At 43.9% G+C, this 27,394-nt stretch overlaps 1 protein-coding gene across 5 annotated transcripts in view; it reads left to right on the top strand.

Annotated features, from left to right (window-relative positions):
- The window catches only part of PHACTR4 (phosphatase and actin regulator 4), a 108,172-nt gene that overhangs the window by 77,286 nt on the left and 3,492 nt on the right, over positions 1–27,394 (top strand). For all 5 annotated transcript variants that reach the window (XM_066269904.1, XM_066269905.1, XM_066269903.1 and 2 more), the window contains 7 exons: positions 5,536–6,115; positions 7,639–7,823; positions 10,110–10,263; positions 20,011–20,066; positions 21,807–21,868; positions 24,082–24,219; positions 25,376–25,452. In XM_066269904.1, the coding sequence (XP_066126001.1) occupies positions 5,536–6,115; positions 7,639–7,823; positions 10,110–10,263; positions 20,011–20,066; positions 21,807–21,868; positions 24,082–24,219; positions 25,376–25,452 (1,252 nt within the window). The remainder of the gene's footprint in view (positions 1–5,535; positions 6,116–7,638; positions 7,824–10,109; positions 10,264–20,010; positions 20,067–21,806; positions 21,869–24,081; positions 24,220–25,375; positions 25,453–27,394) is intronic.

Here is a 27,394-nt window from a genome sequence, read left to right as displayed (position 1 = left end):
TCACTGCGCCACCGCCCGGTCAGGCTGTGTTTTCTTTACATAAATGCAAACCTACTTAAGGGAAATTTCAAGAAAGGGAGGGGAGAAACGAAGATAGTTTTTCAGGAAAAATGATAACTAGACTTAGTACTGCTTAAAGTTCTTGTTAATGATTGGAGGAATAAAAACTATGCTTTTTAAATGGTTAATACCATCAAGTTGTGTGGGGTGACCAGAACCTTGAAAAACAGGCTTAGAACTCATTGTGAGTATGACAGGTTGGAGTAGCTTGATAAAAACAGGATGAAGGTTGTTATCATTATCACCACCTTGGATAGATACTGCCGTGGTGACTTATCTCTGGGGAACTTCAGGAGCTTTCATGTACAGTACTTATTTTTAAAATCTACTTGTGAAGTAGGAAACTGATTCTATCTATAACATAGGGCAATTAGAATGTGAAGAAGTTGTGACTCAAGGTTGCAGTTAGTGGAAGATAGAAACCAAACATAGGCTTTTCAACTCAGTACAGACCTCTTTTGTGTATACTTTTGTTCACAAATGGTTGTCCAGTCAGTTGTTCTTGTCACAGTCACCTGGAGGGCTTGTTAAAGTACAGAGTACTGGGTTCTACCCTTAGAGTTTCTGATTCGATAAGTCTGGGGTAGAGCCTGAGACTTTGTATTTCTAACAAGTTTCCAGATGATGCTGATCCTGCAAGTACAGGGACCATCCATTGAGAACCACTGCTCTAAACCAGTAGTATACTCCACTCTTTCCAGGGTAGACAGCATTAAAAAAAAGGGTATTATGTGTACTATATCCCAGGCTAACCTGCAGAGGCCACTCTTGGCCTAAGGGAAATAGCCCAAAGCAACAGGTCCTATAACTGAGGAATCCCTTTTATCAGTCTATGAGTGGTCCTCAGCAGGAGAAAAATAGGACAGTTCACAGAGTTTCTATCAAAATTAAGTAGATTTTATTTAAAAGTTCTTTATTCTGAAATTATGACCCTATTCTTTTTTTTTTTTTTTTTTTTTTTTTTTTTAAATTTATTATTTATTTATTTATTTTATTTATTCATTTTAGAGAGAAGAGAGGGAGGGAGAGAGAGAGAGGAGAGAGAGACAGGGGGGAGGAGCTGAAAGCATCAACTCCCATATGTGCCTTGACCAGGCAAGCCCAGGGTTTCGAACCGGCGACCCCAGCATTTCCAGGTCGACGCTTTATCCACTGCGCCACCACAGGTCAGGCTATGACCCTATTCTTTGGTATTAAAAGGCTATTTCTTTCATGAAAGGATTATTTTTGTAAGTGGTGTCCTTACTATCAAGCCTTACTTGGAAATATTAAAAACGACAACCTCGCAATGGATAAAGCGTTGACCTGGAAATACTGAGGTTGCCGGTTCGAAACCCTGGGCTTGCCTGGTCAAGGCACATATGGGAGTTGATGCTTCCAGCTCCTCCCCACCTTCTCTCTCTGTCTCTCTCTCCTCTCTCTCTCCCTCTCTGTCTCTCTCCCTTTCTCTCTCCTCTCTAAAATGAATAAATAAAATTTAAAAAAATAGATATACTGGTACAAAAACGACAACCTGAGGTTGGTTGAGAATTTCTTTTTAATTGTATTGGTCCATGAAATCTAAACATCTGGAAACCACTGCTGTGGACATTTCCGCATCTACTAATGGACATAACAGCCTTAGGGCTAAGGGCTAGTTAGGAATATTAGATCTAAGAAAGGAACATCATAGTAGCTAAATAGAAGAAGGAAATCTGTAACCCCACCAATAAACATTGTGGCATATTTCTCACAGAACTATAGCCAAATGCCATTGTCAGGGTATATGTACCAGAGATGACTTCCTTAACATCTTCAGTTATATGTTTTCCTTAAACTACTATGAGCCAGCCCTGGCTGGTTGGCACAGTGGTAGAGCATCGGCCTGGCATGTGGATGTCCTGGGTTTGATTTCCTGGTCGGGACACACAGGAGAAGCAATCATTTGCTTCTCTACCCCTCCCCCTCTGACTTCTCTCTCTCTCTTTCTCTCTCTTTCTCTCTCTCTTCCTCTGCAGCCATGGCTCGAATGGAGTAAGTTGGCCCTGGGTGCTGACTCCATAGCTTTCACCTCAGGTACTAAGAAGAGCTCAGTTGCTGAGCAATGGAGCAATGCCCCAGATGGGCAAAGCATCGCCCCCTAGTGGGGTTTCTGGGTGCATCCCAGTCAGGGCACATGCAAAAGTCTCTCTCTGTCTCCCCTCCTCTCACTGAATAAATAATAAATAAATAAATTACTAGAGGGTAATTTACCTTATTAATTCAAATGTTAAAATAGTCAAATTGGCAATGAACAACTAAGGTGTTGCAACAAAAAACTAATGATTGATGCTTCTCATCTCTCTCCGCTCCTGTCTGTCCCTATCTATCCCTCTCTCTGACTCTCTCTTTCTGTCTCTGAAAAAAAAAAAAGTCAAATTTGGGGCCCTGGCTGGTTGGCTCAGTGGTAGAGCATCGGCCCGGTGTGTGGAAGTCCCAGGTTCGATTCCCAGGCAGGGCACACAGGAGAAGCACCCATCTGCTTCTCCACCTTTCTCCTCTCCTTTCTCTCTATCTCTCTCTTCCCCTCTCGCAGCCAAGGCTCCACTGGGGCAAAGTTGGCTCCGGGCACGGAAGAGGACTCCACCCCTCTGCCTCAGGTGCTAGAATGTCTTTGGCCCCAATGGAGCAACGCCCCAGAGGGGCAGAGCATTACCCCTAGTGGGCATGCTGGGTGGATACTAGTTGGGTGCATGTGGGAGTCTGTCTGACTGCCTCCCCACTTCTAACTTCAGAAAAATACAAAAAGAAAAAAGGGGGAAAAAAGTCAAATTTGGTATTGTCATAGGTGGGTTTTGTTGTAGTTGGAATAGCTAACTGCTATTTTTAGAGAGGCAGCGCCTGACCTGTGGTGGCACAGTGGATCAAGCTTCGACCTGGAACGCTGAGGTCGCTGGTTCAAAACCCTGGGCTTGCCTGGTCAAGGCACATATGGGAGTTGATGCTTCCTGTTTCTCACCCCCTTTCTTTCTCTCTATCTCTTCTCTCTGTCTCTCTTCTCTAAAATTAATAAAAAAAAAAAGAATAGAGAAGCAGCAAAGTCCAGACTGCCTAAAAGAATCTCCTCCACTGATGCTAAAATTTACATTTTTTATCTTTTCTTATGTGTATGCAATGTTTTTCTAACAAATCCCTTTAAAAATATACTTATGATGTGTGACATTAAAACATCAGATTACCTAGCCTTTTACTTTGCTGCCCATGGAATGGGATTTAAGGCAAGAGAATTTTTATTTCAGGGAACCTTGAGACATGGAATCATGTGAAAACAATTGGTGGGACCAAAAAGAGGAGTTTGAGTAAAGGTTTAGAGGTTGGTGATCAGGAAAGCTATTTATTTTACAAGGTTTGCCCCTGTGTAATGTGATGATCTATTTCTTAAAGGCCATTTGGAGCACTTTAAAGGACTATGCTCAATCAACATCTGAGTCACTGTGGGCTTTGGAGGATCATCTGGGGATACATACTGTCATGATATAGGGTAGGGGCCCCTCATCTAATTAACATGTATGAGGACCCACTATGTGCCAGGCACTGTGCCCAACCCTGTGGATATGTTGATGGAGATAAGAGGTTGTCCTGTCTTCAAGGAGTCCATAGTGTAGTGGAGAGTGGAGATGGGGGATTGGGCATATAGGACAATAAGAGAAGTGGAACGAATAAAAATAAATACAATGAGATCCAGAGGATATAGCCCAATAATGAGACCTGGGAACTAGCTGAGCCTTTGCCAGTTTATAGTCTGATCTTGGACAATTTATCTGACTCCTGTGGTTTTTCCTTCTGTAAAATGGTAACAGTAATCTCTTACCCAAGGGGAATATGAAGTCAAGGATAGAAAGCACTTTGACTTCTTCAAAGGCCTTTGCATTTGCTATGAAAATCCAAGATGTCATTATTGACAGTTTTGTAATATTGAGCTAAGAAACCTAGATATCACTGCTTATCAGGTTAGGGTAACAGTATCTGATAGTGTTTGTTCTTTATTGCTGTCAACATGTTCAATTTTTTTTTTTTTTAACAGAGACAGAGAGTCAGAGAGGGATACATAGGGACAGATAGGAACGGTTAGAGATGAGAAGCATCAATCATCAGCTTTTTGTTGTGACACCTTAGTTGTTCATTGATTGCTTTCTCATATGTGCCTTGACCATGGGCCTTCAGCAGAATGAATAACCCCTTGCTCAAGCCAGAGACCTTGGGTCCTTGCTGGTGAGCTTTGCTCAAACCAGATGAGCCCGCGCTCAAGCTGGCGACCTCGGGGTCTCGAACCTGTGTCTTCCGCATCCCATCCAATGCTCTATCCACTGTGCCACCACCTGGTCAGGCATGTTTAAAAATATTTTTTTTTTCCATTTTTCTGAAGCTGGAAACAGGGAGAGACAGTCAGACAGACTCCCGCATGCGCCCAACCGGGATCCACCCGGCACGCCCACCATGGGGCGATGCTCTGCCCCTCCAGGGCATCGCCATGTTGCGACCAGAGCTACTATAGCGCCTGAGGCAGAGGCCACAGAGCCATCCCCAGCGCCCGGGCCATCGTTGCTCCAATGGAGCCTTGGCTGCGGGAGGGGAAGAGAGAGACAGAGAGGAAAGCGCGGCGGAGGGGTGGAGAAGCAAATGGGCGCTTCTCCTGTGTGCCCTGGCCGGGAATCGAACCCGGGTCCTCCGCACGCTAGGCCGACGCTCTACCGCTGAGCCAACCGGCCAGGGCCATGTTTAAAATTTTTAATGAGTACTGTTAAACATAAGAAAACTTATTTGCTTTTTTTCTATCTCCATTTTTATTAACTTTACACCAAGATTGTAATAAAAAATTCTTTTTTTTTTTTTTTTTAAGTGAGAGGCGGGAAGGCAAAGAGACTCCCATATGCTTCCCTGATTGGGATCCACCTGACAAGATGCCTACCAGGCAATGCTCTCCCTATCTGGGGCCATTGCTCCATTGCTTGGCAACTGAGGCAAGGCCAAATAGCCATCCTTAGCACCCAGGGCCAACTTGCTCAAACCATTTGAGCCATGGCTGCAGAAGGAGAATAGAGAGAGAGAGAGAGAGAGAAGGGGGAAGAGGAGGTTTGGAGAAGCAGATGGGCGCTTCTCCTGTGTGCCCTGACTGGGAATCAAACCTGAGACTTCCACACACCAGGTCAATGCTCTACTGCTAAGCCAACAAGACAGGGCTAAATTGTCATATTTCTTATTAAAGAAGTAAGACGTTTCTTATTAGGGTATTAAGGTAATGGTGTTTCTATACCTCTATACATTTATTAGGCCTCATAGTTATTTAAATATAAATTTTGTTTTAGAATGAGATATGTAGGGAATGGCAAAGCCATGGAATGCTATATTTTGCCTGACAGATTAAGACTGAGCCAGCTCTTAACTCTAGGCCCTGGGCTGGCCCCCCAGAGCATTGTAAAACCATCTTAAATTGAGGTGTTGTTCTCTCTTTTCCAGCAATAAACAGTGGTACATTGTTATCAAAACCATCCCCACCCCTACCACCTAAGAGAGGCATTCCTTCCACCTTGGTACCCACCTTGGAGTCAGCCACCGCCACCACAAAAGCACCAAGTGATCAGAGAGAGAAGAGCACATGCTCTGTGGGCTCCGAACAGCTACTGATGATCCCACCTCCCTCTCCATCCCCCCCACTTCCTACTCATATACCTCCAGAACCCCCACGTTCCCCTCCATTCCCTGTGAAGACTTTTCAAGTGGTGCCAGAAATTGAGTTTGCACCTTCCTTAGATCTACCCCAAGAGGTCCCTCAGCAGGAAGACCAGAAAAAGGAAGTACCCAAGAGGATGTTGGACCACAGCTTCGGGGAGCCCTACATACCCTGTAGGCTGCCCGCACTCCCACTGCATATCCGCATCCAGCAGGCCCTGACTAGCCCACTTCCGGTGATTCCTTCCCTGGAGGGCTCTCACAGAGCTCACTCTCTGCTCTTCGAGCACAGTGACAGCTTCTCTGAGGACAGCAATACCCTGGGTCGTACCAGGTCACTTCCCATCACTATTGAAATGCTGAAAGTGTGAGTGCCTTTAAAACTTGCCTCTCGTTTCCTCTTTCCTTTCCTAGTTAGCCCTCCTTAGGAAAAAAAATTACTTATAGAAAGAAAATGTGAATAAATTTAAAGTAAGAATACTCAACAAATAAGACATGTTCTAGAATTTGGGCTTTGTTTGTTTACCCTGCTGATGTCTATATTTTTTCCATGGCAGACAATTTCATAATAATACAAAAATTATAAACTTTTGTACTTGAAAATTAAAACCACTGTATTTTTCACCTTAATAATTCAATTTTTTAAAAAAACCACTTTTTTGATACATAGTACTTAAGAGTTTGGAGAAAGATAGCTCTGGCTTCAAACCCTAGCTCTACCTCTTATTACTAACTTGTAGTATTGTATGTTATATAACCTTTTTGCTCTCTAGTTGTCTAATCTGTCACCCATCCAAGTTCTAACCAGTCCTGACCCTGCTTGGCTTCCGAGATCGGACGAGATCGGACATGTTCAGGGTGGTGTGGGCATACACTAGTTGTCTAATCTGTAAACAGGAATAATGCATATTTACATAGCTTTGTGAGAAAGAAATTAGACAAATCTGAAAGCACTAGTGCCTGGCACACAAGCTGGGTAGAAAGGGGCAGTTAGAAGTCTAGAGGAAAAGAAGGGAGCTCTGAAAAACAGCTTAGCATTCCAGCCCCACAGACTGGAACTTGTCACCTTATTCTCTCCTTCATCTGTCCCCAAACACTGAATAATCTGTTCACACCAGCATCAGTACTAACACCTACTCTTAACTTTTTAAAATTCCAACAAATTGCAACTGAAGATTAACACCTTTCGGCAAGTTGCAGATGTACCTTACTAACTAGAATTGTTATAGAGCTGTTGCAGCATCCTACTTGCTATTTATTTTGCCATAACCTTTGTGCTTGCTGTTATATTTATTTCACAGCCTGGAAAGAGACCGTTTAGAAGGTAGACTAAGTAATAGTTTTATGCCTTCAGAGTTTAAAGCGGGAAGTTATTTTTCATCTTTACTTCTCTTTATTTCCTGGGTTTAGATTTTCATTTTGTCTTACTGCATTGTTAAGCCAAAGGGAAATGGGTTAAATATTTGTATTAAATATCTTCTATGAGCCAAGAACAGTGTTAGATGCTGTGCAATATTAGTATTCTCTTTTAACCAGACCAAAGCCCACTTGCACCTGCCTTGTAGATCAGTCAGTGCCCTATATGCCAGAAACTAGTGTAAAATTTGTCTCTTTCATCCTCATAGCAAGCCAGTGAGGTAGGTATCATTCCCACTTACAGAAAAATAACTTACAAGTTAGTACATAAGTTGTAGAGCTAGGATTTGAACCCAGAGCCTTTAGATTAACAGCTGCTAAAGAGTTTCTTAACAAGATTGTTAAAATTAAAGGAAGGAATTCTAAATTATTTTATTCATGAATTTTTCTATAGATATTCAGTATTTTGCCTTTAAAATCAGTTATTGTCCCTTATGTTTCTGAAAGGAAAATATAATTCTGTTAATTTGTTAGTCCAGACGATGAAGAAGAGGAACAAACCCATCCACCTACATTCAGTGAAGACATACCACCTACCTCAGTCATTCCTAAACTACCACAGTGTCTGCAGGAGGAAGAGGAAGAGAAGGAGAGCGACTCAGACTCGGAAGGTCCCATTCAGTACCGAGATGAAGAGGATGAAGATGAAAGCCAGAATAGTAAGAAAAGGAGGGAAAGAGAGGAGAAAATTCTCTTACAGATAAAGCTACTTGCTGGGGGCCTGACCTGTAGTGGCGCAGTGGATAAAGCATCAACCAGGAATGCTGAGATCTCCAGTTCGAAACCCTGGGCTTGCCTGGTCAAAGCACATATTGGAGTTGATGCTTCCTGCTCCCTCCCTTCCCCCTCTCTAAAATGAATAAATAAAATCTTTTTTTAAAAAAAAGCTACTTGCTGGTCTTAGCACGTGTAAGATGAAGACATATGGAAACAGGCACCTTCTCCCATCCAGTCATCGGACTAACTAATGTTGGCTTACAAAGGACTCTTATCTCTGATACTCCCACTGTTATAACAAGCCGGAGGGAGGGAGCCAAGTAGATTGTCATTCAGATTTTTCATCATTCTTTGGTGTGTTTTGTTTTGTTTTTTAGAGAGAGAGAGAGAGAGGTAGAGAGGAAGGGAAAGAGGATGGAGAGAGAGATGAGAAGCATCAGCTCATAATTGTGTCACTTTTTATTTTTTTACAGAGACGGCGTCAGAGAGAGGAGACAGTCAGAGAGAGGAATAGCTAGGACCGGAGAGAGATGAGAAGCATCAATCATCAGTTTTTCGTTGTGACACCTTAGTTGTTCATTGATTGCTTTCTCATATGTGCCTTGACCGTGGGCCTTCAGCAGACCGAGTAACCCCTTGCTCAAGCCAGCGACCTTGGGTCCAAGCTGGTGAGCTTTTTTGCTCAAACCAGATGAGCCGCGCTCAAACTGGCAACCTCGGGGTCTCGAACCTGGGTCCTCCACACCCCAGTCCGACGCTCTATTAACTGTGCCACTGCCTGGTCGGTCATATCACTTTAATTGCTCATTGATTGCTTCTCATCCATGCTGAGTCAGTGATCCCATGCTCAAGCCAGCAACCTTGGGCTCAAGCCAGTGACCCCAGGATCCTGTTGATGACCATGCTCTCAAGCCGGTTACCTCAGGGTTTAGAACCTGGGACCTCAGCATCCTAGGCCGACACTCTAACCACCATGCCACCACCGCTGAAGCTGTTATTTATTTATTTATTCTTGTTTTTAGAAGAGAGGAAAGGGCAGAAGGAGAGAGAGACAGACAGATTGAAACATTGATCTGTTCCTATATGTGCCCTAGATCGAAACATTGATCTGTTCCTATATGTGCCCTGACCTGTGTTCAAACCAGCAACCTTTCTATACTGGCATGATGCTCTAACCAACCAAGCCAGCCAGCCAGGGCTCATCTGTTTTTAACTTTTTTAGTTATTTACCTTGATGATATAAAAGAATGTGGAGAGGAAAGTTGGTATTTGGGCTCTGTTAAAAAGACAGAGTGATGCTCTCTTTTAGTCTAATGAGTTTACTGTATTCATGGGACAAAGGACAAAAAAAACATGTTCATGTACACAGATATGAACAATGGAATCCTGATTTCTTAAAGTAGGAAAACAGCCCTAAAAATAGGAATTTTAGCCTGACTGGTAGTTGCACAGTGGATAGAGCATCGACTCAGAGCACTGAGATTCCAGGTTTGAAACCTGAGATCACCAGCTTGAACCCAAGATTACCAGCTTGAGCAAGAGATTGCTGGCTTGGCTTGAGCCTAAGGTTAGCAGTTCAATCCTCAGTCCAGGCAAGTATGAGAAGCAATCAATGCACAACTAAGTGGAGCACTGAGTTGATGTTTCTCTCCCTCTCTCTCAAAAAAATAAATAAATAAATAGAAATTTAAAAAGAAATGAATGGGAATTTTAGCCCTGGCTGGATGGCTTAGTAGATAGAGTGTTGTCTTGGTACACTGAGGTTGTGTGTTCAGTCCCCCATGAGTCAGGGCACATACAAGAGGCAACCAATGAGTGAACAGCTAAGTGAAACAAGTTGATGCTTCTCTCTCTCTTCCACTTCCTCTCTCTTTCAAATCAGTGGGGGGGAAAAAGAATAGGAATTTTATGAGGTATGTTAGTGTGAATATCTTTTTGTTGCAATTTAGGAACCTGTCCCATGCTTAGATTCTCTTCTGTAGCACTTCTTACTAAGGAGAAAAATAGAGAGGACTGGTAGAAAGAAGATATCTTAAGCCCATCTGAGTCCATCTGGCAGAGATTTTTAGATGTCTTTAGCTTTACCCCCACATCTGTGGTAGCTGGATGGTTGGAGGCCACGTAGGAAGCTGGGAGATAAAATATTATTTGTTCAGACTCCTGCCTAAATCTCAACCAGGTGAGGTTGAGCCTTTATTAGCTTCAACATTTTTTTTTCTTGTGCATAGGTTCTCTGGCCAACAAAGTGAAAAGGAAAGACACACTGGCAATGAAGTTGAACCACAGACCCACTGAACCAGAGTTGAACTTGAATTCTTGGCCCCGAAAAAGCAAAGAAGAGTGGAATGAAATACGGCACCAGATTGGGAACACACTGATCCGGTAGGCCCTTGGTTAGAATACATTTTGATTTGATTATGATAGTACATAGTTGGAGACTTACTTTTTTTTTTTCTTTTTTTTTGTTGGAGACTTCTTTCCTTTTCTATTTTGTGACAGAGACAGTGAGAGAGACAGAGAGAAGGACAGACAGACAGGAAGGGAGAGAGATGAGAAGCATCAATTCTTCATTGTGGCACTTTAGTTCATGATTGCTTTCTCATATGTGCCTTGACCGTGGGGCTACAGCAGAACGAGTAACCCCTTGCCCAAGCCAGTGACCTTGGACTCAAGCCAGTTATATCTTGGGCTTCAAGCTAGCGACCATGGGGTCATATCTATGATCCCATGCTCAAACCAGATGAGCCAATGCTCAAGCTGGCGACATCGGCATTTCGAACCTGGGTCCTCCGTATCCCAGTCTGACACTCTATCCACTGCACCACCACCTGGTTAGGTTGGAGACTTATTTTCTAGTAAAGCATTCACTTATCTTTTTGTTGGTGTTTTTTTTATTTTAAAAATAGCATAATTTAAAAAAAAAAAGCATAATTTTTGCCCTGGCCGGTTGGCTCAGTGGTAGAGCGTCGGCCTGGCGTGCAGAAGTCCCGGGTTCGATTTCCGGCCAGGGCACACAGGAGAAGTGCCCATCTGCTTCTCCACCCCTCCCCCTCTCCTTCCTTTCTGTCTCTCTCTTCCCCTCCTGCAGCGAGGCTCCACTGGAGCAAAGATGGCCCGGGCGCTGGGGATGGCTCCTCGGCCTCTGCCCCAGGCGCTACAGTGGCTCTGGTCGCAACAGAGCGACGCCCCCTGGTGGGTGTGCCGGGTGGATCCCGGTCGGGCACATGCGGGAGTCTGTCTGACTGTCTCTCCCCGTTTCTGGCTTCAGAAAAAAAAAAAAAAGCATAATTTTTAAAAATACCTATTGCATACAATTACATATCCTCTTAAGAATTTGGAAATTAAGCCTGACCAGATGGTGGCGCAGTGGATAGAGTGTCGGACTGGGATGCAGAGGACCCAGGTTCGAGACCCCGAGCTCACCAGCTTGAGCACGGGCTCATCTGGTTTGAGCAAAGCTCACCAGCTTGGACCTAAGGTTGCTGGCTCCAGCAAGGGGTTACTCAGTCTGCTGAAAGCCCACGGTCAAGGCACATATGAGAAAGCAATCAATGAACAACTAAGGTGTTGCAATGCGCAATGAAAAACTAATGATTGATGCTTCTCATCTCTCTCCGTTCCTATTTGTTCCTGTCTATCCCTCTCTGAGTGACTCTCACTCTGTCTCTGTAAAAAAAGAAAAGAAAAAAAAAAAATGAATTTGGAAATTAAATTATAAGATAGTCAATATAAATATGTTTTGTTTTATTTTTAAGTTTTTGAGAGTTCAGGTGGTTCCCAGGACAGCAAGAGTCTTCTGTCATTTATCCAGTTGCTCAAGCATAAGATGCCAGCCCAATTAAAGATCACATCCACATTTATATCTATTATACATGTTCCATGTAACTGCCTCCTTTCAAAGTCTTAGTATATTTTCCAAGTCAGCTGGAACCAAAAGTACAGAGAAACTAAATACAGGCCAACTTCCTGCACATATAATACACAGAAGAGTCGAGGTATGTAACCAGGTGTTTGCCCAACTCAGATGTGTATTTTGGTAGAATGAGAAAAAGGGGGTGGAACTCTTGACATATTAACTTACAAAGTAATTAAAGATGTCCATTAACTAAAATACATTTTCCTCTCTTCTCTTAGACCTGGCTGTGACATTGGCCAAGATGTCAATTTTAATGTGAAACTATGGCCCTCTGATTGTCAGCAAAAGACTGTCAAAATTAGGAATTGGTTAAAAATGGAGATCTTTGATAATATTAAGATATAAAGCTAAAGTAACCAAAACAGAATGATATTATTATGACATAAAGATAGACAAATAAATCAAGGGAACAGAATATAGAGCCTAGAAATAAGCCCACCCATATCTGTACAACTCATTTTTGAAAAAGATATAAAAACAATTTCATTGAGAAAGGATGGTCTTTTCCACAAATGGTGCTGGAACAAACATAACCAATTCTTGCCTTGCATCATATGTAAATATTCACTCAAAATAGATTATAGACTTAAAAATGAGAGCTAAAACAGTAAAACTTCCAGAACAATATTGGTCAGATGCAGATTCTTGGATATGATCTCAAAAGCATGATTCTTAAGAGAAAAACATTGATAAATGATACTTAATACAAATTTAAATTTTGCCCTGGCCGGTTGGCTCAGCGGTAGAGCGTCAGCCTAGCGTGCGGAGGACCCAGGTTCGATTCCTGGCCAGGGCACATAGGAGAAGTGCCCATTTGCTTCTCCACCCCTCCGCCGCGCTTTCCTCTCTGTCTCTCTCTTCCCCTCCCGCAGCCAAGGCTCCATTGGAGCAAAAGATGGCCCGGGCGCTGGGGATGGCTCTGTGGCCTCTGCCCCAGGCGCTAGAGTGGCTCTGGTCGCAACATGGCGACGCCCAGGATGGGCAGAGCATCGCCCCCGGTGGGCAGAGCGTCGCCCCTGGTGGGCGTGCCGGGTGGATCCCGGTTGGGCGCATGCGGGAGTCTGTCTGACTGTCTGTCCCTGTTTCCAGCTTCAGAAAAGATGAAAAAAAAATTTTTTTTTAATTTTTTATTCTTTGAAATACACTGTTAAGAAAATGTCAAAACAGCCCTGGCCGGTTGGCTCAGCGGTAGAGCATCGGCCTAGCGTGCGGAAGACCCGAGTTCGATTCCCGGCCAGGGCACACAGGAGAAGCGCCCATTTGCTTCTCCACCCCTCCGCCGCGCTTTCCTCTCTGTCTCTCTCTTCCCCTCCCGCAACCAAGGCTCCATTGGAGCAAAGATGGCCCGGGCGCTGGGGATGGCTCTGTGGCTTCAGCCTCAGGCACTAGAGTGGCTCTGGTCGCAACATGGCGACCCCCAGGATGGGCAGAGCATTGCCCCCTGGTGGGCAGAGCGTCGCCCCATGGTGGGCGTGCCAGGTGGATCCCGGTGGGGCGCATGCGGGAGTCTTCTGACTGTCTCTCCCTGTTTCCAGCTTCAGAAAAGATGAAAAAATAAAAAATAAAAATAAATAAATAAATAAAAAGAAAATGTCAAAACAACTCACAAACTCGGAGAAAATATTTTCATACCATGTATCTGATAAAGGTCGTATATCTAGAATATATGAAGAACTCTCCAAACTCAATAAGAAAACAAGCCTGACCAGGTGATTGCGCAGTGGATAGAGCATTAGCCTGGGACACAGAGGACCCCGATTCAAAAGCCCACGGTCGGCCCTGGCCAGTTGGCTCGGTGGTAGAGTGTGGGCCTGGCGTGCAGAGGTCCCGGGTTCGATTCCCGGCCAGGGCACACAGGAGAAGCGCCCATCTGCTTCTCCACCCCTCCCCCTCTCCTTCCTCTCTCTTTCTTCCCCTCCCGCAGCCAAAGCTCCACTGGAGCAAAGATGGCCTGGGCGCTGTGGATGGCTCCTTGGCCTCTTCCCAGACGCTAGAGTGGCTCTAGTCGTGACAGAGTGACGCCCCGGATGGGCAGAGCATCGCCCCCTGGTGGGCGTGCCAGGTGGATCCTAGTCGGGTGCATGCGGGAGTCTGTCTGACTGCCTCCCCGTTTCCAGCTTCAGAAAAATACAAAAAAAAAAGCCCAAGGTCACAGGACTCATCTGGCTTGAGTAAGGGATTACCAGCTTGAGTGTAGGGCTGCTGGCTTGAGCGTGAGATCATAGACATAACCCCATGATTGCTAACTTGAGCCCAAGGTTGCTCGCTTGAGCCAAGGAGTCACTGACTCAGCTGGAGACTCCCTCACCCCCATTCAAAGCACATATGAAAAAACAACTAAGGTGCCACAACAAAGAATTGATGTTTCTCATTGCTCTCCTTTTCTGTCTCTCTCTCTTTTGCTAAAATAAATAATAAATAAGAAAACAACCCACCTGACCAGGCAGTGGCACAGTCGATAGAGCGTCGGACTAGGATGCGGAAGGACCCAGATTCGAGATCCCGAGGACGCCAGCTTGAGCGCGAGCTCATCTGGTTTGAGGAAAAAGCTCACCAGCTTGGACCCAAGGTCACTGGCTCGAGCAAGGGGTCACTCGGTCTGCTAAAGGCCTGCAGTCAAGGCAGATACAAGAAAGCAAGCAATGAACAACAAAGGTGTCACAATGAGAAACTGATAATTGATGCTTCTCATTTTCATTCCTGTCTCTCTGTCCATATCTATCCCTCTCTGTGACTCTCTCTCTCTTTGTCCCTGTAAAAAAAGAAAAAGGGCCTGACCTGTGGTGGCGCAGTGGATAAAGTGTCGACCTGGAAATGCTGAGGTCCCGGTTTGAAACCCTGGGCTTGCCTGGCCAAGGCACAAATGGGAGTTGATGCTTCCAGCTCCTCCCCCTTCTCTCTCTCTGTCTCTCTTCTCTCTCCCTCTCTCTCTCCTCTCTAAAAATGAATAAATAAAATAAAATAAATTTAAAAAAAAGATATAGTTTAAAAAAAAAAAGAAAAAGAAAACAACCCAATTTTAAAAGGGGGGGGGCAAAAGATTTCAATAGACATATCACCAAAGAAGGTATACAGATTGCAAATAAGCATATTGAAAGATGCTCAACATCATTAGTAACTAGGGAAATAAAAATTAAAACCATAATGAGATACCCTACAAGTCCACTAAGATCACTAACATTTTGCAATTTAAGATTGAAAATACCGCCTGACCAGGCGGTGGTGCAGTGGATAGAGCGTCGGACTGGGATGCAGAAGACCCAGGTTCGAGACCCCGAGGTCGCCAGCTTGAGTGCGGGCTCATCTGGTTTGAGCAAAAGCTCACCAGCTTGGACCCAAGGTCACTGACTCCAGCAAGGGGTTACTCAGTCTTCTGAGGGCCCACAGTCAAGGCACATATGAGAAAGCAATCAATAAACAACTAGGTGTTGCAACGCGCAATGAAAAACTAATGATTGATGCTTCTTATCTCTCTCCATTCCTGTCTGTCTGTCCCTGTCTATCCCTCTCTCTGATTCACTCTGTCTCTGTAAAAAATAAATAAATAAATAAAATTAAAAAAAAAAAAAAGATTGAAAATACCAAGAGTTGCTGAGAATGAGAAGCTGCTGGAATCACATACACTGGTGATGGGAATGTAAAATAATAGACCTACTTTGAAAAACAACTTTTAAGTTTATTTTTTAAAAATCAAACATACAGCCTGACCAGGCGGTGGCGCAGTGGATAGAGCATCAAACTGGGACGTGGAGGACCCAGGTTCGAGACCCCGAGGTCGCCAGCTTGAGCGTAGGCTCATCTGGTTTGAGCAAAGCTCACCAGCTTGGACCCAAGGTCTCTGGCTCCAGCAGGGGGCTACTCAGTCTGCTGTAGGCCACGGCCAAGGCACATATGAGAGAGCAATCAATGAACAACTAAGATGTCACAACAAAAATCTAATGATTGGCCCTGGCCAGTTGGCTCAGTGGTAGAGCGTCGGCCTGGTGTGCAGAGGTCCCGGGTTTGATTCCCGGCCAGGGCACACAGGAGAAGCGCTCATCTGCTTCTCCACCCCTCCCCCTCTCCTTCCTTTCTGTCTCTCTCTTCCCCTCCTGCAGCCAAGGCTCCATTGGAGCAAAGATGGCCCGGGTGCTGGGGATGGCTCCTTGGCCTCTGCCCCAGGCACTAGAGTGGCTCTGGTCGCAACAGAGCGATGCCCTGGAGGGGCAGAGCATCGCCCCTGGTGGGCGTGCCGGGTGGATCCTGGTCGGGCGCATGCAGGAGTCTGTCTGACTGTCTCTCCCCGTTTCCAGCTTCAGAAAAATACAAAAAAGACACAACAACAAACAAAACCTAATGATTAATGCTTCTAATCTCTCTCCGTTCCTGTCTGTCTGTTCCTATCTATCCCTCTCTCTGACTCCCTTTCTCTGTCTCTCTGTAAAAAAAAAAAACAAAAAAAAACATACACCCACCTATGATCCAGCCATTCCATTAACTAGTATTTTTAATAGCCAAAAACAAAACAGAATTATGCATCAAAAGGGAAAAGGATGAACAAATGTGGTATAGTCGTGTGATGGAATAGTACACAGTAGTGAAAAAGGAATGGACTATTTATAATGCCACAGCATGGCTGGATCTCAGTAATTATGCTAAGTGAAATAAGTGAGACCAAAAAAGAGTGCATAATATATGACTATATAAAATTTTTAAAAATTAATACTGGCCCTGGCTGGTTGGCTCAGTGGCAGAGCATCAGCCCGGCGTGTAGAAATCCCAGGTTCGATTCCCAGCCAGGGCACACAGGAGAAGCACCCATCTGTTTCTTTCCCTTCCCCCTTCTCCTTTCTCTCTATCTCTCTTTTCCCCTCCCGCAGCCAAGGCTCCATTGGAGCAAAGTTGGCCTAGGTGCTGAGAATGGCTCCGTGGCCTCTGCTTCAAGCGCTAGAAGGGCCGAGCATCGCCCCCTCGTGGGCATGCTGGGTGGATTCCGATCGGGTGCATGCGGGAGTCTGTCTCTCTCCCTCCCGCTGCTTCTCACTTAAAAAAAAAAATTAATACTAACATAGTGATATAAAGCAGAATATAAAAGAAAATGAGATTTTGTGGAGGAGATTGTAGTGAGTAGAGTTGTATCCCTACAAAAAAGATAAAACCTCTGATACTTATGAATGTGACCTTATTTGGAAAGGAGGATCTATGTAGATCTAATCAAGCTAAGATGAGGCCCTATTGGGTTAGGGTAGGCTCTAATCCAGGGGTCCCCAAACTTTTTACACAGGGGGCCAGTTCACTGTCCCTCAGACCGTTGGAGGGCCAGACTATAAAAAAAACTATGAACAAATCCCTATGCAAACTGCACATACCTTATTTTAAAGTAAAAAAAAAAAAAAAAAAAAGGAACAAATACAATATTTAAAATAAAGAACAAGTAAATTTAAATAAAAAAACTGACCAGTATTTCTTTTTTTTTTTCATTTTTCTGAAGCTGGAAACAGGGAGAGACAGTCAGACAGACTCCTGCATGCGCCCGACCGGGATCCACCCGGCACGCCCACCATGGGGCGACGCTCTGCCCACCAGGGGGCGATGCTCTGCCCATCCTGGGGGTCGCCATGTTGCGACCAGAGCCACTCTAGCGCCTGAGGCAGAGGCCACAGAGCTATCCCCAGCGCCCAGGCCATCTTTGCTCCAATGGAGCCTTGGCTGCGGGAGGGAAAGAGAGAGACAGAGAGGAAAGCGCGGCGGAGGGGTGGAGAAGCAAATGGGCGCTTCTCCTGTGTGCCCTGGCCGGGAATTGAACCCGGGTCTTCCGCACGCTAGGCCGACGCTCTACCGCTGAGCCAACCAGCCAGGGCCTGACCAGTATTTCAATGGGAACAATGGACCTGCTTTTGGCTAATGAGATGGTTAATGTGCTCCTCTCACTGACCACCAATGAAAGAGGTGCCCCTTCCGGAAGTGCGGCGGGGGCCGGATAAATGGCCTCAGGGGGCCGCATGTGGCCCGCGGGCGGTAGTTTGGGGACCCCCTGCTCTAATCCAATCACTGGTGTCCTCATAAGAAGAGGGAAATTTGAACAGAGACACAGACACACAGGGAAAGTGCTATGTGACTACAGAGGCAGAGATTGGAGTAGTGCGTCTAAAAGCGAAAGAATGCCTGACCTGTGGTGGCGCAGTGGATAAAACGTCAACCTGGAAATGCTGAGGTCGCCAGTTCGAAACCCTGGGCTTGCCTGGTCAAGGCACATATGGGAGTTGATGCTTCCAGCTCCTCCCCCTGTCTCTGTCTCCTCTCTGTCTCTCCTCTCTAAAATGAATAAATAAAAATTTTAAAAAAATTAAAAATTGATTTTAAAAAATTGATTAATAAATAAATAAATAAATAAAAGCGAAAGAATGCCACCTGACCAGGCAGTGGCACACTGGATAGAGTGTTGGACTGGGATGCGGAAGGACCCAGGTTCGAGACCCCGAGGTCGCCAGCTTGAGCGTGGGCTCATCTGGTTTGAGCAAAAAACCCACCAGCTTGGATTCAAAGTTGCTGGCTCAAGCAAGGGGTCACTCGGTCTGCTGAAGGCCTGCGGTCAAGGCACATATGAGAAAGTAATCAATGAACAACTAAAGTGTCACAATGGCAACGAAAAACTGATGATTGTTGCTTTTCATCTCTCTCTGTTCCTGTCTGTCTGTCCCTATCTATCCCTTTCTCTGACTCTCTGTCCCTGTAAAAATAAAATAAAAAAATAAATAAATAAATGAAAAACACAGCTTTATTAAGATATACATGACATACAATAAAATGCATGATTTGATGTTTTGACATGTGTACACTTAATGAAACCATCATCAGAATATTGGTAATAAACACGTCTATCACCATAGTATTGGTTTTCTAGGACTGAAGTAATAAATTACCATGTAAACTGAGTGGCTTAAAACAAAAATTTCTCTCTCACAGTTCTGAAGGCCAGTAGTCCAAAATCAAGGTGTTGGCAAGACTGGTTCCTTCTGAAAGCTCCGAAGGAAAATTTGTTCCATGTCTCTCTCCTGGTTGCCAGCAATCCTTGGCATTCTTTTGCTTTTATATTTAAAATTTTTTTTTTTTTTTTTTTTTACAGGGACAGAGAGAGAGTCAGAGAGAGGGATAGATAGGGACAGACAGACAGGAACAGAGAGAGATGCGAAGCATCAATCATCAGTTTTTCATTGCGACACCTTAGTTGTTCATTGATTGCTTTCTCATATGTGCCTTGACCAGGGGCCTTCAGCAGACCGAGTAACCCCTTGCTCAAGCCAGCGACCTAAAGAGTTATGAGTATGTGGTTATAAAATACTATCTGTGAAGTATTAATTAAAAGTAAGAAATGAATTACTTTCTGCCTCACCAGTGGTGATCCAATATATAGAGTGTCGACCTGAGATGCTGAGGTCTGAGGTTTGACCAGGATCTCATGGTCACTGCCTTGAGCAAGTGGTCACTGGCTCAGCTTGAGCCCCCCAGTTAAGGCACATATGAGAAGCAATCAATGAACAACTAAAGTGATACAACTACAGGTTGCTTCTCATCTCTCTCCTTCCTCTTTCACTTCCTGTTGCTCTCTTTCTCTCTCTCTAAAAAAAAGAAAGAAAAAGAATAACTTTTTTTGAGACCAGAGCTCTACACTTGATCTTAGCCAAAAGGCCAAGAAGTGATAGAAATGACATGTTGTCATTAGTAATATCTGAGAACTATGAATGAAATGAGAAACTTCATCAAACATTTGACAGAGGGGACCGAATTTTAAAATTTCAGTCCTATTCTGGTTTCCTTAATCAGAATTTCTGCTAATATTTCTTGAGAATCTGTTTTTAACAGATGTGCTAAAGGAGCAAATCTGTTTGGGAGCCACCAGTCCAGTCCGAACTTTCATTTTACAGATGAGGACACTCAGGGTCTGAGTTTTTTGGTAGTTATAGTTTTTTGTCGACTTCAGACCTAGAACTAGAATCACGGCCTCCTGTTTACATGTACAATTTTTTTAATGATTATATCATCTGTATGAATATTTTCAATGAAAATTGTTTCATAAACAGGAATTAGATAAACAAATGAAATATGAAAACAGTTTGAAATTTTATTGATTTCTTGCTAATGTAGGAACTAATGTAAACTAAAACCAAAACAAATCTTTATAAACACAGTTGGGAGGTTTAACATAGACAATACTCTTTTTTATATCTTTTTAGACGACTAAGTCAAAGACCAACACCAGAAGAACTTGAACAGCGAAATATACTACAGCGTGAGTACAGATATAGAAATAAAGTTGTATAGATTTTCTTTGTATATTTCTGCCTTTAGTATACATAACAGAAAAGAGAAACATTTTCTGCGAGGGCCAAGGAGACAGTGTTTCAGTCAAGGAAGGACTATTCATAGCTTTTCCCCTAAAAGAACAGAGTTCCCTCAAACTTTCTTTATAAGGTATCATTGTGGTATTGTTTCATGTACTGAAGTACTATAGAAAATTTTGTTTTAATGTTCTCACGGTATCTTGAGACTACCTTGGGCATTTAGGAGAATTCCCCAGTGTGTGGTAGATACTGCCCAACTTGTCTCCGTCTCCAAGGAAGTAGAGTAGTGGCTGTGCATTTGGAGGGGACCGTCCTGTTCCTAGTGGAATCTGAGGGTTGGGCTCAAAGCAAGTTCCAAAAGCAGCTGACTTCCTGCCTTTTTCATCTCTTAAGACTTTCATATCTCTAAATTACAAAATAAGACCATGTATTTATTTTCTTTTTGTGTGCATAATTAACTTCCTGAAATAGCATTCTAATCTAGTACAGATTTATTTTTCCAAATTGTGGGGTGAAATTTGGCCCTAAAACCCTCAACACCAAAGATGATGAGATTTTGTAGGGTTACTTGTGGGCATGCTCAGTTTGACCCGTCCCTTCGCTATTCTGTCATCAAAATTGGGATATATGCGGCCCTGCCGGTTGGCTCAGTGGTAGAACGTCGGCCTGGTGTGCAGGAGTCCCGGGTTCGTTTCCCGGCCAGAGCACACAGGAGAAGCGCTGATCTGCTTCTCCACCCCTCCCCCTCTCCTTCCTCTCTGTCTCTCTCTTCCCCTCCCGCAGCCGGGGCTCCATTGGAGCAAGATTGGCCCAGGCGCTGAGGATGGCTCTGTGGCCTCTGCCTGAGGCGCTAGAATGGCTCTGGTCGCAACAGAGCAATGCCCCAGATGGGCAGAGCATCACCCCCTGGTGGGCGTGCCGGGTGGATCCCGGTCAGGCGCATGTGGGAGTCTGTCTGACTGCCTCCCTGTTTCCAACTTCAGAAGAAAAAAAAAATACAGGCCTGACCTGTGGTGGTGCAGTGGATAAAGCGTTGACCTGGAATGCTGAGGTTGCTGGTTCAAAGCCCTGGGCTTGCCCGATCAAGGCACATGTGGGAGTTGAGGCTTCCTGCTCCTCCCCCTTCTCTCTCTCTCTCTCAATCTCTCTCTCTCTCTCCTCTAAAATGAATAAATAAATAAATAAAAATAAAATACAAAATACAAAAAAAATTTGGGATATATGCAACTTAATCACTTAGTAAATTTTAAAGTGTCGGAGTCTTTATAGACATATCACACAAAACTTAGTGTGATCTCCATTCTCCTTTTTAAGTGGTTACCTGCAAAGGATTTTTTAAAGGACATTGTAAATACTTTGAGCTCTGTTGGTGAAAAACAGAAGGAAGCTACTATTTAGGTACTTATCAAACCACTCAAAATGTAATCATTTAAAAAAGTAAAAACCAGTCTCAGGTCCTGGGCAGTAAAAATGCAGGCCACGAGCCGGATTGGTGCCACACTTGGCTGCCCTTTCTCTTGCGTATTTGACTATACCAGATGACAAGAGAATTGTCCTGGTTAGCCATCCCCAAAGTTCATGTTATTCTGACTTGGAGCCTGCAAGAAATGTCTGCACTGTAATTAGTGAAAAGCTTGATGTGCAGATTGCCACTGGGAAGTAATATTTATTGTTTCTGTCAACTATAGCTAAAAATGAAGCTGATCGTCAAGCAGAAAAACGAGAGATTAAACGTCGGCTCACTAGAAAGGTACGGTGCCCCAGTGTTTGGTTTCCGTCTGTCTGCTGAGTGCCTGTCTTATATTTGAATGACCTGTTTGATTGGAAAGAAATTATTTGACTTGAATTGCCATCGATTGTTGTGAAAGTAGAATGCATGTGCAAATACAGAAAACACAGCATTAACAGCATTTTTTTTTTCATTTTTACTATTGAAAGAAAGCCTGGCACAAGAAGGTGCTCAATAAATGCATAAAATTTTGCCTTATTTTTGGGTTTTGATTTAGACTCTGAAACCTGTTGAAGTACAGAAATGGTAAAAGGAAGAATGTGTAGCATTCAGTTCTGTGAGGCAAATTGGTTATTTTATTTTGTTTATTGAATTTATTGGAGTGATACTGGTTAACATAATTATACAGGTTCAGATACCCAGTTCCACAGCATATCCTTTACCCCGTATTGTGCATTCACACACACACATATACACACATCCGTGGTTATTTTCTAATCAGGGAAAGAACTGAACTGACCGTTAGTTATATCTGAAAAGTATGAAAAACCAACTAGTATTTTTCCCTTGTCCCAAATCAATTAGGGTAGAATATTATCTGTATCAGACAGGTATTAGCTTTTAAACTCTGGTATTAATACCTTTTTCTTTTCCTTCTCACCATAACAGTTTGTGATTGCCTCCTGTAAATTTGATTTAGTTTGAGTTCTCCAGATATTTCTTAAAACATAAGAATGCCCAGGAAAGTAAGGGATCTAAACATTTTCTTCCTGATTTCTCCCACTTCTCCCCTTCCCCAGAATCAGAGGAATTATTCTTGATAGAATAGGGTAGCTAGAGGCCACAGCTGGACTTGATGCCTTCAGATTGAGCAGGACACCTGATTGTGCAATCTTGAGTCATAATTATTGCAGAATCTAGTATCCTGGACATTGTTCATGTTTAAAGAAAATCCACCCTTAAATTACCCATGAGGGCCCTGGTTGGCTCAGTGGTAGAGTGTTGGCCCGGCTTGTGGATGTGCTGGGTTTGATTCCCAGTCAGGGCACACAGGAGAAGCAACCATCTGCTTCTCTAGCCCTCCCCCTTTTACTTCTCTCTCTCTCTCTCTTTCTCTGTCTTCCTCTCCCACAGCCATGGCTCAACTTGCCCAAGCAAGTCAGCCTCAGACATTGAAGATGGCTTCATGGCCTCTGCCTCTGGTGCTAAAAAAATGGCTATGGTTGCAACGGAGCTGCAGATGGGCAGAGCATCACCCCCTAGTGGGTTTTCCCGGTGGATCCTGGTGGGGGCACATGCAGGAGTCTGTCTCTCTGCCTCCCCACCTCTCACTAAAAATTAAAAAAAAAAATTGCCCATGAGAGTGAGTGATCCCTTGCCCCGGTCAAGGTACATATGAGAAAGCAATCAACGACTAACGAGCCACAAAAAAGAATTGACGCTTCTCATCTCTCTCCCTTCCTGTCTGTCTTTTCCCATCTGTCCCTCTCTATGTCTCTCTCTGTCACACACACAAAAATTTTTTTAATAAAAATATACATTACCCATGAGATATTGCTTTTGTATTAAATGTATTCATTTTCTTGCCTGACCTGTGGTGGCGCAGTGGATAAAGCATCAACCTGGAATGCTGAGGTTGCAGGTTCGAAACCCTGGGCTTTCCTGGTCAAGGCACATATGGGAGTTAATGCTTCCTGCTCCTCCCCCTTCTCTCTCTCTTTCTCTCTAGCTCTCTCTCTCTCCTCTCTAAAATGAATAAAATCTTTAAAAAAAATTTTAAAACAAGAAAATAAATTTTCTAATTGTATTATGTATGAGTTTATAGCCAGCTCTAATCCTTTTACTACTCAAAATGTGCTGGCCCATGGACCAGCTGCATTAGCATTGCCTAGGAGCCTGTCAGAGATGCAGACCGGCTTAATCAGAATCTACATTTTAACCAGATCCCCAAGTGTTTGTATGCATGTTAAGGTTTGAGCACTGGTAATACTGTTTATACTGGTTTATAGCAGTGGTTTTCAATCTTAGTTGTGCTTTTAGGAGCTTAAAAAAAATTTTTCAATACCCAGAATCTCTGGGGATGGACCCAGGCATCAATAGCGTCTGAAGGTCCCCATGTGACCATGTGATTCCAGTGTGCAGCAAAGGTTGAAGCACTGGTTTAGAGGCATTTGGAATGCATGATTGATACCTGATTTCTGATATAGTCAACTAAGAGGCTCCATTTCTTTCAGCTCAGTCAAAGGCCAACTGTGGCTGAACTACTTGCCCGGAAGATTCTGAGGTTTAATGAATATGTGGAGGTAACAGATGCTCAGGATTATGACCGGCGAGCCGACAAACCTTGGACCAAACTGACCCCTGCTGACAAGGTCTGTCTCTCTCTCCTTATGCAAAACACTTAACTAGAGCCTGACCAGGCGAGGCGGTGGCGCAGTGGATAGAGCGTCGGACTGGGATGTGGAAGACCCAGGTTTGAGACCCCGAGGTCGCCAGCTTGAGCATGGGCTCATCTGGTTTGAACAAAGCTCACCAGCTTGGACCCAAGGTCGCTGGATCGAGCAAGGGGTTACTTGGTCTGCTGTAGCCCCGCGGTTAAGGCACATATGAGAAAGCAATCAATGAACAACTAAGGTGTCACAACAAAAAAGTAATGATTGATGCTTTGCATCTCTCTCCTTTCTTGTCTGTCTGTCCCTATCTCTCCCTCTAACTCTCTCTCTGTCTCTGTAAAAAAAAAAAGACACTAACTAGAAAAAGGAACCGCACGTAAGATTTCTACTTTTAATGTAATGTTAAATTTGTAATCAAGATACAAAATGCCAAGATGTATAAACCAAAACTTAAATGACTAACCACCACCACCAAAACTGGAAGAAAATATAATCCTTGCTACATCACAGTATACAAATTTGGAAGGAAAAAAATTTATTTTTAATGGCGGATATGTTGGTTGGAGGGAGTAGCAGTGTTTTAGTAATTACCATATTTCATTTTTTAAACAGGAAAAGCATTTTTATTTTTATTTTTTTTTTAAGTATATTTTCTTTTTTTTTTCCTTTTTTTCTTTATTCATTTTTAGAGAGGAGAGAGAGAGAGAGAGAGAGACAGAGAGAGAGAAGGGGGGAGGAGCTGGAAGCATCAACTCTCATATGTGCCTTGATCAGGCAAGCCCAGGGTTTCGAACCGGCGACCTCAGCATTTCCAGGTCGATGCGTTATCCACTGCGCCACCACAGGTCAGGCAGGAAAAGCATTTTTAGATGCTGTAGGAACTCTAGAAGCTATAATATCTCTTTTAAGCTCTTCGAATGTTTTTGATTTAACCAAAGATTATAAGTTTATTAGGAGATGGTGTCAGGCTCAGCTTCACCCAATGTGTTGACTGGACTTCTTTCCCTGTTCTGGCTTTACTGCTGTGGGTTACAGTGACTCACAAAGTTAAGCACAATAGAGAATGGATGGCAGATCACACTGCTGTACCAGAGGAGACAGAAAATGTTGAAACATTTTTGTTTTTACTCCACAGGCTGCCATAAGAAAAGAATTAAATGAATTTAAAAGCTCAGAGATGGAGGTTCATGAAGAGAGCAAACATTTTACACGGTAAGAGCCAAAAGACCCAAATACTTTGAGCTAATTAATGTTCCACCAAAAAGAAAATGTACCAGCAGAATTGCTGTGATAGGAAGGACCGTAATGACATCATTTAAAAGAAGGACACTCACCTGGCCAGATAGCTCAATTGATTATCCCAATATACCAAGGTTACGGGTTCAATCACCAGTCAGGGCACATGAAGAATCAACCAATGAGTGTGTAAATAAATAAGTGGAACAACAAATTGATACTTCTTTCTCTTCTCTCTTCCCTCTTTTTCCCTCTCTCTAAAATCAATTTAAAAAAAATAAATAAAATTAAAGAAGGACACTCAGCCCTGGCCGGTTGGCTCAGTGGTAGAGCGTTGGCCTGGCATGCAGGAGTCCCGGGTTCGATTCCCGCCCATGGCACACAGGAGAGGCGCTCATCTGCTTCTCCACTCCTCCCCCTCTCCTTCCTCTCTGTCTCTCTCTTCCCCTCCCGCAGCCAAGGCTCCATTGGAGCAAAGTTTGCCTGGGTGCTGAGGATGGCTCTGTGGCCTCTGCCTCAGGCTCTAGGATGGCTCTGGTTGCAACAGAGCAACACCCCAGATGGGCAGAGCATCGCCCCCTGGTGTGCATGCCAGGTGGATCCCGGTTGGGCACATGCGGGAATCTGTCTGACTGCCTCCCCGTTTCCAACTCAGAAAAAATACAAAAAATAAAAAATAGCCTGACCAGGCGGTAGCGCAGTGGATAGAGCGTCGGACTGGGATGCGGAAGACCCAGCTTCAATACCCCGAGGTCGCCAGCTTGAGCGTGGGCTCATCTGGTTTGAGCAAAAATTCACCAGCTTGGACCCAACGTCGCTGGCTCAAGCAAGGGGTTACTCGGTCTGCTGAAGGCCCATGGTCAAGGCACATATGAGAAAGCAATCAATGAACAACTAAGGTGTCGCAATGCACGACGAAAAACTAATAATTGATGCTTCTCATCTCTCTGTTCCTGTCTGTCCCTCTCTATCCCTCACTCTGACTCTCTCTCTGTCTCTGTAAAAAAATAAAAAATAAAATAAAAGACACTCAGTGTTGACTGCAAGAAGACTATATTTAGAGAAAGGAATGAGAATCAGGATCATTAGTAAATGCCTATACTGAATGTGGCATTTTATGTTTAACTTAATCCTTGCAATAAATTTTCAAGGTGATAATATCCCCATTTTATTGATTAGGAAACAGGCTGGCTCATAAGCATTAAGTGACTTGCTTGACTTGCTGGTAAGTTGCAGAACCAGGATTCAGGGAAAGTAATGAATGACTAAAGCCACTGGGTTCTCTCTTCCCTGTACTCGCTGTCCTGGGTTATATGTGAGGAAATTGTTGCTGAGTTAGACAAGATCTTGCCCTCTCTGGTTTCAGTTCTTTTTAGCACAGTTGATGTTACCAATTTTGTATATAAACTTTAATTTAATTAGCTGTCTTCATGAAATAAGCCAAGAACTATTTTGATTTGGAATTACTGTTGTGAGTAAGGGCCTACCCAGAACCTAAGGAACCAGCTAGCCAAGAATGAAACCACTGAACATATCTAGGTGACTCTCAGAACATTTATAAAGAGGCTAAATAAAGAAGATAGAATGACAATTCCAGTTTGTTGTAAAAAGAAGGAATAAGCACCTGACCAGGCGGTGGCGCAGTGGATAGAGCATCGGACTGGGATGCAGAGGATCCAGGTTCGAGACCTCGAAGTCACCAGCTTGAGCACAGGCTCATTTGGTTTGAGCAAAGCTCACCAGCTTGGACCCAAGGTTGCTGGCTCCAGCAAGGGGTTACTTGGTCTGCTGAAGGCCCGCGGTCAAGGCACATATGAGAAATCAATCAATGAACAACTAAGGAGCTGCAACAAAGAATTGATGTTTCTCATCTCTCTCCCTTTCTGTCTGTCTGTCCCTATCTGTCCCTCTTTCTGAC

Source organism: Saccopteryx bilineata, chromosome 3 (assembly GCF_036850765.1).
Source record: "Saccopteryx bilineata isolate mSacBil1 chromosome 3, mSacBil1_pri_phased_curated, whole genome shotgun sequence".
NCBI classification, from domain to species: domain Eukaryota; kingdom Metazoa; phylum Chordata; class Mammalia; order Chiroptera; family Emballonuridae; genus Saccopteryx; species Saccopteryx bilineata.
This window is presented reverse-complemented; position numbering and strand designations above follow the sequence as displayed.